Source organism: Rhinatrema bivittatum, chromosome 5 (genome assembly GCF_901001135.1).
Source record: "Rhinatrema bivittatum chromosome 5, aRhiBiv1.1, whole genome shotgun sequence".
Taxonomy (NCBI): Eukaryota; Metazoa; Chordata; class Amphibia; order Gymnophiona; family Rhinatrematidae; genus Rhinatrema; species Rhinatrema bivittatum.
The window spans coordinates 297,201,225-297,213,331 of NC_042619.1; the positions used below are offsets into that span (position 1 = coordinate 297,201,225).

The 12,107-nt window shown below is 41.9% G+C and overlaps 1 protein-coding gene across 3 annotated transcripts in view; it reads right to left on the reverse strand.

The window, feature by feature from the left end:
• Positions 1 to 12,107, reverse strand: part of SLC4A5 (solute carrier family 4 member 5) — a 161,716-nt gene that overhangs the window by 43,909 nt on the left and 105,700 nt on the right. For all 3 annotated transcript variants that reach the window (XM_029604158.1, XM_029604159.1, XM_029604160.1), the window contains 4 exons: positions 11,279 to 11,340; positions 6,502 to 6,702; positions 5,643 to 5,756; positions 1,916 to 2,077 (listed from right to left, as the gene is read on the reverse strand). In XM_029604158.1, the coding sequence (XP_029460018.1) occupies positions 1,916 to 2,077; positions 5,643 to 5,756; positions 6,502 to 6,702; positions 11,279 to 11,340 (539 nt within the window). The remainder of the gene's footprint in view (positions 1 to 1,915; positions 2,078 to 5,642; positions 5,757 to 6,501; positions 6,703 to 11,278; positions 11,341 to 12,107) is intronic.

Sequence of the window (12,107 nt, forward strand, 5' to 3'; positions counted from 1 at the left end):
AGTTACCTGGGTAACATTGCCTGAGCAGCCTGAATATTCAGTGGAATATACCCAAGAAAGTGTTCTGCTGAATATATCTGGCTACAATTTGGTTGGAGAAAAGGCTACCCTAAAGTTAGCAGGGCAAGTTTATGCAGATATTTAGCGGAATACACTCTGATAAATGTTCTGTTGAATATAATCAACTAAAATGATCTGGATAACTTCAGGGCAGTTTTTTCTCTGACCTGATTTACCTGGCTAGGTCTGTCTAGCTTGTGATAAATATTGGCAAAGGTTTAGCCGTGCCCCAGGAACACTTCCACCCTGCCTCTTTTTATTTGGTTAAATCTTAGCTGGGTTATGATTTTCCCAACTAAAATGTATCTGCTCAATGGGGCAATTTAAAACTCAGGATTTGTCCAGGTAACTTGAGAAGTTACCTGGACAAACCCTTTGAATTTCAACCTCTTTATTTTCACTAGGAGACTGATATTCGAAATAGGATGAGCTCCTAAATTTAGGGAGATAAGTTAGGACCCTAAATTAGGCACCTTTTTTTCAGCCAAGGGGGGCTGAAGTTTTCAGCTGGAATTTCATATAAATTTAGGTCTCTAAAATTCAGGAGCCTAAATGTAGGCCTGCTATTCACTCGCCTGTATTTAGGAACCTAAGGGCCGGATTCATCAAGGTATTTTCCCATAGACACAGAATGGGAGAAAAGCCTTAGTGAATCAGGCAGTAAGTTAGGTACCTACTGCTGAAAATCAGTGCTAAGCATGTAACTTTGTTTCTCCTCCCTAACTCTTCTCCTGTAGCTTCCCACTTTTTAGGATCTTAAATTTATGAGCCAAGTGAAACTAGAAGCCTAAATTTAGGAACTCGGCCCCTAGTACATTTTCAAAAGTTCAATTTTGGATCTTAATTTCCAAGGTAAGGCACCTTTGAAAACTGGCCTCTGTGTCTTTATGAATTGGTCACGCATGTATTTAGTAATGAGAGAAAACTGAACACAGCGTTAGATGAAGGCTATTTATATATCACTCACTTTTATATGATCTGCCGCTAAAAAAAGAAAGACTATATCAAATTATATTTCAAATGACAAATTGGAAAGACTATTTTTAGCCTTTATAGCAATCCTGTAACTTAAGAACATAAAAAGTGCCATGCTCAGTCAGACCAAAGTCCACTGAGCCCATCATCCTGTTTTCGCAGTAGCCAGTCATATTGCAAGTACCTGGCAGCTCCCCAATAGTTGATTTATTCATTGTATTTCACTCCCAGGGAGAAGCCCTGGCTTTCCCAAGTATACCCGGCTACTAACTGTTTATGGACTTTGCATGAAACTCTTTTGAACCCCACTATGGAGGTCATTTTCGTAGCGTATCGCAGGCGAAAAGTCCCTTTTCGCGTGTGATAGCTAGCTCGGAGCGGAGTTGGCCCCGGAAGAGGAGGCGTCGGGGCGTCGTCGGGGCGGAAAGATCGCTGGCTGCGAAAAGGTAAGAACCCTTTTGCGCTGCCAGAAGAGCGCCCAATAGCACCACCTTTTACGATGGCGCTATTGGGTGCAAAAGCCGGCAGCGATGGCACCGCGGAGGTGCGATCGCTGCTGGCTTTCGCGGGCCCGCCCCTCCCGCTTCGCCCCCCTCCCCCCGCCATTAGCGTCGGGATTCACTATTCCCTACGAGAATAGTGAATCCAGGCCTATGTTAGTTCCCTTGACCACATCCTCTGGCAGATACTGTTGCACCGTCCTTATATCGCTCGTTTTGTATTACCATTTTATAACACCCACTACATGGGTAGCCATTAAATAAACTTCAGCTGGTTCTAAACGCTTAGCAGCCTTTCTGGAACTGGAATGCAGTGATGTGCCAGACTAAATCTCACGTCACGAGGGTGCTCGCTCTGCCAAGCCTGAATGAGGACGCACCCGCAGCTTGTGCTCCTTCCTGTTCACAATCACTGCCGTGATCTGCTGGTCCATGAAGATCAGGATGGTGACGAGGAGAGCCGGCAGGGCGCTAGCCAGGTATAGCCACCAGGGATTTTTACCGAACGGAAACACAAACCAACCTCGATCAGAGCGGGTGGGCTGAGGAAGAGAAGAGGCAAAGTTAGAGTGCCACGTCTCAGGCACCAACATCATCTTTATCTGAGAAATGATTGCATGGTACCAACACTAGCATCCCTGATCAGATGCTTGAAGGAAGAGGGCCAGAATGAAGATTTGCACTCCCCCCGCTTTGCGTCTCACTTCTTCTAGCGCTCACCACTTGCTCATTGAGTGTCATAGAAATAGTACGACAACAGATACTTATTCATCTGTCCTATTGCAATACTGCATATCCTACTTAATCTCTGGTGTTTCCCTCATTTTCCCACAGCTAGGAATATTCTGTGCCTATCCCACACTTTTTAAAAATTCTGTTACTGTTTTTATCTCCACCACTTCCTTTGGGAGGTTATTCCATGCACCCACCACCCTCTGTGAATAAATATTTTCTAATGCTACTCAGCAGTAAGGGATGTGCTTTCACTTGTAACAAAAAACATAAATGTCAATGACATTGCGTATTCATTTTGGGTTTTGAAACTGAAACGATAAAAATATTCACAATATTTTTTTTTTTTTTTACATTTTTCATTAGTGTGCACTATTTCAATTTAGTGAGCACTATCACATCAACTATTTTGTTTAGTGCACACTAAACAAAAAAGGAAAACAAAAAAACCCTGACAAAACAAAAAATAAAACGAATAAAGGGGGGAAAACCAAACCAAAACAAAAAGTTTTATCGATACACACCCCTTCTCAGCAGTCTACCCCCTTTCAGCCTGGTGCCACTACCCCTTGATCTACAGCTTCCTTTCCACTGAAATAGGCTTCCTTCTTGTTCATTATTTATTCTGTTGAGGTATGTGAATGCCTTTATCAGCTCTCTTCTATCTTTTAGATGGTAACTATTTTTCACAGTGGATTTTTGTGCTTAAATCTGCTTTAAAAATTTGCAGGTGTGATCAGGCCCAGGTGTAACTTTGTACGTGCATGCTTTCCAAAAATCTAAAGAGTCCATGTAAACCATGTCCCTGCCCCAACTCTCTCCCCTGGAACGCCTCTTTATAGTGAGTGCAAAAGGACACGTGAAATTGCTTTTGTGCATACTTTTGTGTGCATAACTCCCAGAGTCATTTTTAAAAGGCCATTTATGCACATAAAATCACTCCTTATGTGTGTTCAGCGTTCGGTCTTTAAGTCTTACTTCATGGAGTTTCTGATACAGATGTCACCATTTTTGTGGCTCTGCTCTGGATTGGCCCTACTCCATCCATTCATGAGGCTTCCAGAACTGGAAACATATTCTAGGTCAGAGTTCACCAATGACCTGTATAGAGGCCTTATCTCCTCCTTTTTTTCTACTATTTATGCCGCTCCCTGTGCATCCAAACATCCCTCCAAATCTAGCCACAGCTGTGTTGCATTTTCTTTTATGAAGCCTAAAATGTTACTTGATGCCAAATAACATCGCCACTAAGGCATTTCAGGGAATATAGGTAACTTAGTTATTTCATCTTAAAATCCCAGCTTAATATCCCCCCATGTCAATGGATCATGCTTTGCGTGAGTGGGAATAATAAACAACAGTCATTACCCACATTTAGGGCTACTGGATAGCACCAGGTCATCAGAGACACCTGTTCCAGATTACAAGAAGGAGGCAGTTTCAGCACTACCAGGCTAGAAGTTTCAAAAGGGGAGTCAAATCTAATTGGAGGCCACTCATACAGCCACTCATACCTAAGAATAGGAAATCTTGTTTCTCTGGACTGCATTGCACCTGTCTTTTTGCAGGTTGTGCAGGGACAAATACACAGGTAACTACTGGGTACATGCAAGGCCTGTTCCCTGCCACTACAGGATTCCACAACTGTAACTTCGATACTTGCCACATAGGACCCCACCCAAACTACGGATATCACTGACCTCCCACAAATTGCTAATGATTTTCCCATGTAGGGTTCTATTTATGATTTTAAACACTGCAAGCTTCTTTTTTTCGGCACCTATACAGCTCACAGTACTAAACCATCTTACAAAAATAGCATTATTTGTTACTTTTTACCTTAAAATCAGTAGGCACTTGTAGTTTAGGGGTATTCAATCCAACAAGTGTGTCAAGACCAACAAAGATTAGTATGGACAGGAAGATAGAGAAATCACTAATAAGTTTACGGAGCTAAAGAAAAGCATGAGACGAGAGAGGGAGGGAGGAGGAAGAGTGACAGCATTAGCATTAATTAACAGAAATTGCCTGAAAACCAACATTGTAAAACATGTATCCATCAATTTGATGAAGTGAAAAATGGAATCCAAATGAATTAGTCTGAGAAAATTATAGTGCACGAGGTTCTTCTAAAAAAATAGAATGCTCATAAGATAAATTATGTGTAATCATTTTATTCAAATTCTGAGATAATTTTTAAACTCTCTTCTTAATGAATCTGGGTGAGAAGCTAAACTTTGTAATTCAGCAACGATAACCAAATGGACAACGCATTTACTGGCAGTTAATATCCCACCTTGAGGACTCTAATCCAGAAAGACCATTCACTGATAGTAAATGCCCCAGTGAGGCAGGATTATTGCTATTATGTCATATAATCTGTAGGTTTAAGGATTTTTTAATGCTTTCTTTTCAAAATTTAATTTAAAAAAATGTAGAAGTTCACATAAGTAATTTTGAACAGCCGAGGCAGCGAATCATGGAATTTCTGGGTGAGTAACTCATTTATTCCCTGATTCCTTGAGTTCTTCTCCAAAAACTCTGCCCAGAAAAAAATACATTTTGCAGTTTTTCAGCTCAAAGAAGGCTGGAGGGGAGAATAACAATTTACCCTCGCTCGGTTAATTGACATCTCAGCATGCAGCAGAGCCACTGAGTTATTGGATCAGTCAAGAATAAAGTAGCTACCTTGCTATTGTTTTCTCAGACTACCAACGAGCTGCCCTCTGTTGCAAACAGAATAATGCTTTCCAGACACAATGCAGGTCAGATGTAAGAAGCAGACAAAATAGGGCAAAAGAAGATGCAGAAAGCATTATACGGTTTTAAAATGGTGCGCCTGTTGTCCAAGGACTTAATTCAGAAAGGAAAAGAATTCCATGGAAGAACTTGTGAAGGTAAAGACCCATCCTAAAAACTTGGTGGGACTTTGGCCCAGTTCTTAAATTTACACCATATTGGCAAAAATCTTCCAGCACTTTCCGCATGAGTCTTTGCTTCCACAAGTTTTGCCATTGACTCTTGTCCCTTCCAGAAGCTGTAGGACATTAAGAACCTAGCCAACTGATGTTCTGTTTCTGAATTGTTCAAACTAACTAACTTTTGGCTGTTTCCAATTTTTTGAGCTTTAACAGCTTTAAATATGTCCCTATATTTACAGAACATGCACTGAAAAGTGTCTGGGCCTGGCTGTACCCCAGCTGTTATTCTGGACTTTCAGTTGATTACTGCCACATCTCATATCCTCTCTAACTTCCCAGACAGTATTAAGGAAGGAAACGAGGGGGGGCTGGTAAAAGGGAAAGAGAACTGGGAAAGGAGGAGGAGAGAACGAGGTGAGTGCTGACAGGTGAAAGGCACTTTGGGAGGTCAAACCTTGATTTGACTGGGGACATGCAGCTTTGGGGTTTCCAGTTCAAAAAAGGCGTCAATGCCGCAGAAGAGTAAAATTGCGAAGACAATGGCAAAATCGGCAACCAGCGTCCGCAGCTAGAGGTGTACAGGGAAAAAAGGATGGGCAAACAGGGCGGTTAGACAAGGCAAGAGCACAGGAAACTCATAGCATGCGTTGGTTTCCAATGCCATCCTGGAGGCATGCCTAACTGGTCTGGTTTTCAAGATATCTGCAATGATCTGCATACATTGTGCATTCAAACTGATCTCATGCATGTTTACCTTGGATATCCTGAAAAGCAGATCGGTTCGGGCTGGGAAACCCTGAGTTAGTATATGGCATATACAGTACATGCATGTAAGACAGAACCTTTTCCTGAAGTATGACAAAGAAGCATGCAATATGATGGCAGATAAAGGCCATAAGCTCTCTCTTGTCTTTACAAATACTGAACATTTCTTTCAATATATGTTGCTGGCATTTTTTAGACAGCTATGTTAACTAAATTGCAGCTAAACAGCAATTAAATTCTACCCATACTGGATTTTTGCACTTAAGTCTTTGGCAGTTACACTATAATTATCCTACAGAGAGAGTACTTGGGTCAACACTTAGAATACTCTAATTATGTCACAGATACAGCCTTCAATAGCTAGTTCCACAAGCAAGGGCACCGCTTGTAGCCATGCTCTGAAAAAGGAAGAAAATCCACTTGAGAGTTTGAATCCCTTGATTTTCCTCAGTTCATTTTGCAGTTTATATTCCAGAAATGCTTATGGTGAGACGGTGTGAAGCCTCACTCAGCTACCTTTTGTTTATCTGCCACGGTTGTTTTCTTACCTTTGTGGGAAAGTAGCGGCTGAATTTGAACTTCTTCAGGGTTAAAGCCATGGAATAGGTGCCAAAAAAGAGGATGAACGACATCAGGGCCAAGTCTGGGATATATTTACAGGATTTCCCCATTAGAGTCCCCCCGTACTTCAGGCACTCCTCCTTGCTAAGTTGACTCCAGTCCAGGGCTGTCAGGTTAACAGTATTGTACTTGGAAATGACACATTAAAGAGAAAAATCTAAATTATTATTAGTGTAAATGATTCCCTTTTGGTCACAGGCTGAAGGATATTTACATTTCTGTCCTTCCCCTGGATGAGATGGGCCTAGCCCTTTATAAAGGAGGGTTTTCTGGGAGAAGTTTTTGTTGGAGGTTGATGTAGAGCTAAGGTGGCCTTTTTATCCTCAGAGCAAGGAATGAGATGGCGCTGCCCCTACCTCCAAAAGCATGGCACAGGTCAAATCACCAAGATGGCTAAGTGTGTGTGTGTGTGTGTGTGTGTGTGCATGTGTGGTGGGGGGTGAGGGTACACTTGGAGTCTGGCCCTTTTGATGATTTGAAATGCTGTGGAAGTGGGCAGGTAGAGGTTAAAGTTCCCCGAGGAGTGTCAGATAAGAATGTCAGTGATAATAGATTTTATATGAAAAAAGGCATTCAAATATCACTTACAACATGCATTGCTGTGGTGACAATGAGAAAACTTTGCAAAAAAGACACTTGGAGACCATATAATATTAGGCCTATTGTAAAGTGTGTTGGGTTTGAGCTTGGCCCTCAGAAAATCATGAATAAACTGAACTACAGTTACAATATAGAAAACATCCCATACCAAAATGGCACTAAATGCCAGCACTTAAACAGTAAGAACCTCACCCATGAAAATGCAACACTGCAAACATTACATCAAGACCTAAAACACCATTACCCCTCCTATTAAGAAAACAGAACAAGACCGGCTGATATAGATCCCTACACAGAAACTATAGTAGCAAAATACCTCACCTCTGTCCATACCAGAACACAGACCCTCACCAAATATAGAATAAAGTGACCACAAAGTAGAAAGAAAAACACACATACTGGAAACCGCAAAAGCCAGACTCTGTATGTAGTGCATCAGTGGAAAAACAGAAACATCACTATTCCAGGAACGTTAGACAAAAAAAATCCCTTGTGAGGATATGTAGTCCAAAATGCATAAAACCCCAGCATGCCATACCTCCGACAGATTCCCTGAGAATCAGCTGAGTGCTGATTCTGAACAGACAGCACGACAAATCTCGCAACGACAAGGGATATTCATCGCTGACCTGTATCCAAATGAAAATCTGCTTAGCTGACTCACTGTCTGGGAGGGCCCAGAGACACTTTTCCAGGAAAAGTGACAGCTTCTGCTTGGCTTTTGTATATAAATATTCCCTATTAGTTGGGGAATTAAGATATTTACTTTTGCTTATTGCATATATTGTGGTCTTGTTTGTTATTTGTTCCCAAGTGTTCTCATAAGCGTTTGGTTTTGTGCATATATTATACAGAAAAATACATCTTTTCATTGTTTCACTTAAGACATAGTCAGTGTTGTTATTTTCTTAGTTTGTGTGAGTGATCCAGACCACTTTGGAAGATACTCAGAACCCACTACACAGGGGGAGGAGAAGCAGGAAACCTGGGACAGATAATAAGGGCGAATTCAATATCGATGGGAGCCTCAGAGGTAGGGTTTATGGGGCTGACAGCTGGAATTCAGGTATTCTCTCAGCAGAATGTTTTTCCTAAGTTTTCCCTTACAAAGTCTACTATTATTACATTGCCCACTATCTGGGAAGCGTTAATAATGTTATCATCCCAGCTTGGTCAATATGTTGCACAACAAACAAACAGGCCGATACAGAAAGAAACGCGGGAGAGCGGGCGAGCCGGCGCACGCACAGGCCAGTGTCCTGTGCGCGCAATACAGTAAATAAAAATATGCTAATTAGGGCCCGCGGTAAAAGGAGGCACTAGGGACACTAGCGCATCCCTAGCGCCTCCTTTTTGACAGGAGCAGCGGCTGTCAGCGGGTTTGACAGCCGACGCTCAATTTTGCCGGTGTCGGTTCTCAGACCCGCTGACAGTCATGGGTTTGGAAACCGGACGCCGGCAAAATTGAGCATCCGGTTTTCAACCTGCCAGCCGCGGGCTGATTTTAATTTTTTAATTATTTTTTACTTTTGGGACCTCCGACTTAATATCGCCATGATATTAAGTCAGAGGGTGTACAGAAAAGCAGTTTTTACTGCTTTTCTGTACACTTTCCCAGTGCTGAAATAAATTAATGCCTACTTTTGGGTAGGCACTAATTTCTGAAAATCAAATGTGCAGCTTGACATGCTAGCTTTACCCCTTATTCAGTAAGGGGTCGAAAACGCACGTCCAACCCCCCCCCCCCCCAAACTAATAGCGCCCGCAACATGCAAATGCATGTTGATGGCCCTATTAGTTATTCCCGCGTGATTCAGAAAGTAAAATGTCTAAGGGACATTTAGCCCTACAAAATAAACTAGATTTTTCAGAGAATGTGGTTAGGTAGAAAATATCAGATTAATCCATTTCCCTAGATAGAAATCAGAATCTTTTGCAAATATTAAGGAGTTACTTTTTGGAGGTATTGAAGATTGGAGGTATTGAAGATTCCGGAGAACATTCTGCCACCTATATCTAAGGCTTATTATTTGATTATTTCTTAAAATATGATTACAAGCAGATATTTCATTGCAAAATTCTATGGATATTTTGAACTTAACAGAATACTTGGAAAAATCCTCAACTGAAGTTTTTCCTGCGCACGCCAAAACCGGGAGATATGCATACAAGTTGGGCCACAGTGCACCGAGTGGATTTTAAAAGTTGCCCCAGGATGAGCAAATTCTCCTGCTGCATGCAGAAGTAAAAAGTTTCTAAAAAGGGGCAGAGCATGGGTGGAGTGTGGGCATGTCAAGACCTGGCCATGAGATGTGCGTGTAAATACTTACGTGTCCCTGTAAGTGCTGGGATCCCCTGCTGTCAAGGAGTCTGAAGCCGCCCTAGGTAGCGATGATGTAATGGCATCACATGATCTCTCTCTCATCAACCCAAACCACACTGTGACCTTTCCCAGCTCCATGCCTCTCGACCCTCATTCGCTGCTTTCAAAAATATTGCCCTCATGTCCGACTATGGCACCCCACCCACTTCCGGCATTCTAGGTGGCCGCCTAGTTCTCCTAATGCTCTGCCAGTAAGGCAACAGAGTTTTAAGGGTTGTGGCTAATAGAGGGAATGATGACTATTAAATTAGGGGGAGCTGGAAGTCCTATCCCTAAACTGGTGAATTGGGAACAAACTGGGAAAATGGCGAATGGCATCAGAGTACATCCCTTATAAAATTCCTCCACTTACACGGTAGAGCCATTTAAAATTGCACACACATGTACACGTGTGTTATAAAATGGACTCGTCTTTGGACGCGAGTCGGCAAACGCACGCACATATGAGCCCGCGCACCTGTTTAAAAGTTCCCGTCCCTATGTTGGATTCTGATAGAGACTTTGTGATGAACCCTTTTTTTCAGCATAAGCTTGTTCCTTTTTTGGATTTGAAGATTAATATTTTTCCTGATGTTGATAAAGTCATTCAATTCAAGAAAAAGAAATTCCTAGGGATGTGCATTCATTTGAAGTGACATAGATAATGTCAATGATACTGTCTATCTTGAATCTTGTTTTGAAAATGAAACAATAGAAAAAAAATCACCAAACGGTTTTTTTTTCCTTCTCTTGTTTTTAGTGTGCACTATTTCCAAAATGTAAAAAACAAAAATAAAAAAATGGGAAAACATTAATGACAACGATAACTGATCCCAAATGATAGGACACTACATGAAACGACATTTTTTGGCCTGCACAGCCCTAGAAACCTTTGCTTTTGAGACCTGCAGTTCTGGTTGAATTTTCTATGCAGCTGTATTGTTAACAGTTCAAAGGGATTAAATATATATTTTCTATGATCCCTCACAACTTGCCACTTTTATTATCCAGATACAGGCTCTGATGGATCCGCTGATGTCTTCAGCCACAAGAACGACATCTCTAGCAGAATAATATCTGGTTCTATACAGTATACCCGCCCTCACAACCTTGGCCATCCATTTTCCCTATATTTTGTTTTCTTCTTATTTTGTGTGGGTTCCTTCTTACAAATTTAGTGGACTTCTGCAATGCATTGGTTACAGATTTCTCTTATAATTGGAATTGGATTACATTTTTTAGTCTTTACATTGATCTTTACAAGAGCTTTGCTTGGTTGCATACTGAAAATTCTATAAATAAATAAATAAATAAATAAGAAGAAGATGCAAACAAATAACATTTCAGTTAAAGTGGACCTGACGAGACATAATCTTCTACCATATCGTTCCTCACTCCCTTGGCATCGTGTCTGACATGAGGCTGTGAGTGAGAAAAACTGTGGAAATCACAATGCTTTTTCTCTTTCTTTTCACTGTTTCCAGTCTCAATGTTCCCAGCGTTCAAGCATCAAAAATAATAAGGAAATTGAAGATCAGAAGATCACTCCACTCCCCTGACACGTCATCAGATAACCCCACAGCATGCTGCAGCATTTTCCCTGTGACAGTCCCAGCCTGGGCTTGCACAGCCCTCTTGCATCCCAAGCAAATCACAGGAAGAACTGAGCATCGCTGGGCGGCCATGTCAGTGGCAGCTCTGCCTCTTACGATACCGCTCACATGAAAAGCTAAGCTACTTACCAGAGACAGGTTAGTGCTGTTGGGTGCCAGTGGAGCTGAAGCATCAAATAAGGTGGAGTTCACTGTGAAAAAGAGAGTTTTGTTAGCAAGGGCAGCTGCAAAATAACAAGCAAGAGGGAAACCAGCAGTGCTTTCCCCTCTTGCTCATACTGCTTCCTTTCACCTGCAGATATGTGGGTGACAAGAGTAAAGCACCATGGGGGTCAATGTGCTCCTATGTACATTTGTCATTGATGATATCAACAAGGGGGTCTCCTGCTGTACCTAACAAATTGGAGACATGATGTACACACAAATTGCAGCACAGCAGAAAGTACCACCACACACAACTGCGAAGGGGGAAGATGAAACAGGAATGGTCAAGTGGCAAACAATCACACCCGTAACATCATACTCACTTGAGATTGAAAATGGCCAAGTGGAAGTGTGAGGCAGGGAGAGAGAGGATACAAATCAGTTACAACAGTTACAGAAATGGACTCTAAATTAACTGTGTTCAGTCCTTACCGCACAATGTCCGCCATTATTATCATTAATGACTCGACTGAAGATTGAAGCACAGGGAAGTGACTTGCCCAGGGACATACAGAGTCCGTGACAGGGCAGGGATTAGAACTCCGGAGTTAGTGGTCGCAGACACACTCTACTCTCAACGACTTCTAGACTCCTGTTCTTTTTCCTTCCTTCTGCTATTTCTCATTTTCTTCTACCCATCCCATCTTCTCTCTTGTCCTCTCTCCATTTTCCTCTTGTGATGCCATGCAAATATAATTAGGTTTTAGAAGGGGCCTGGAAGGCAGAATAGTCTGGAGTGTATGGGGTACCTTTT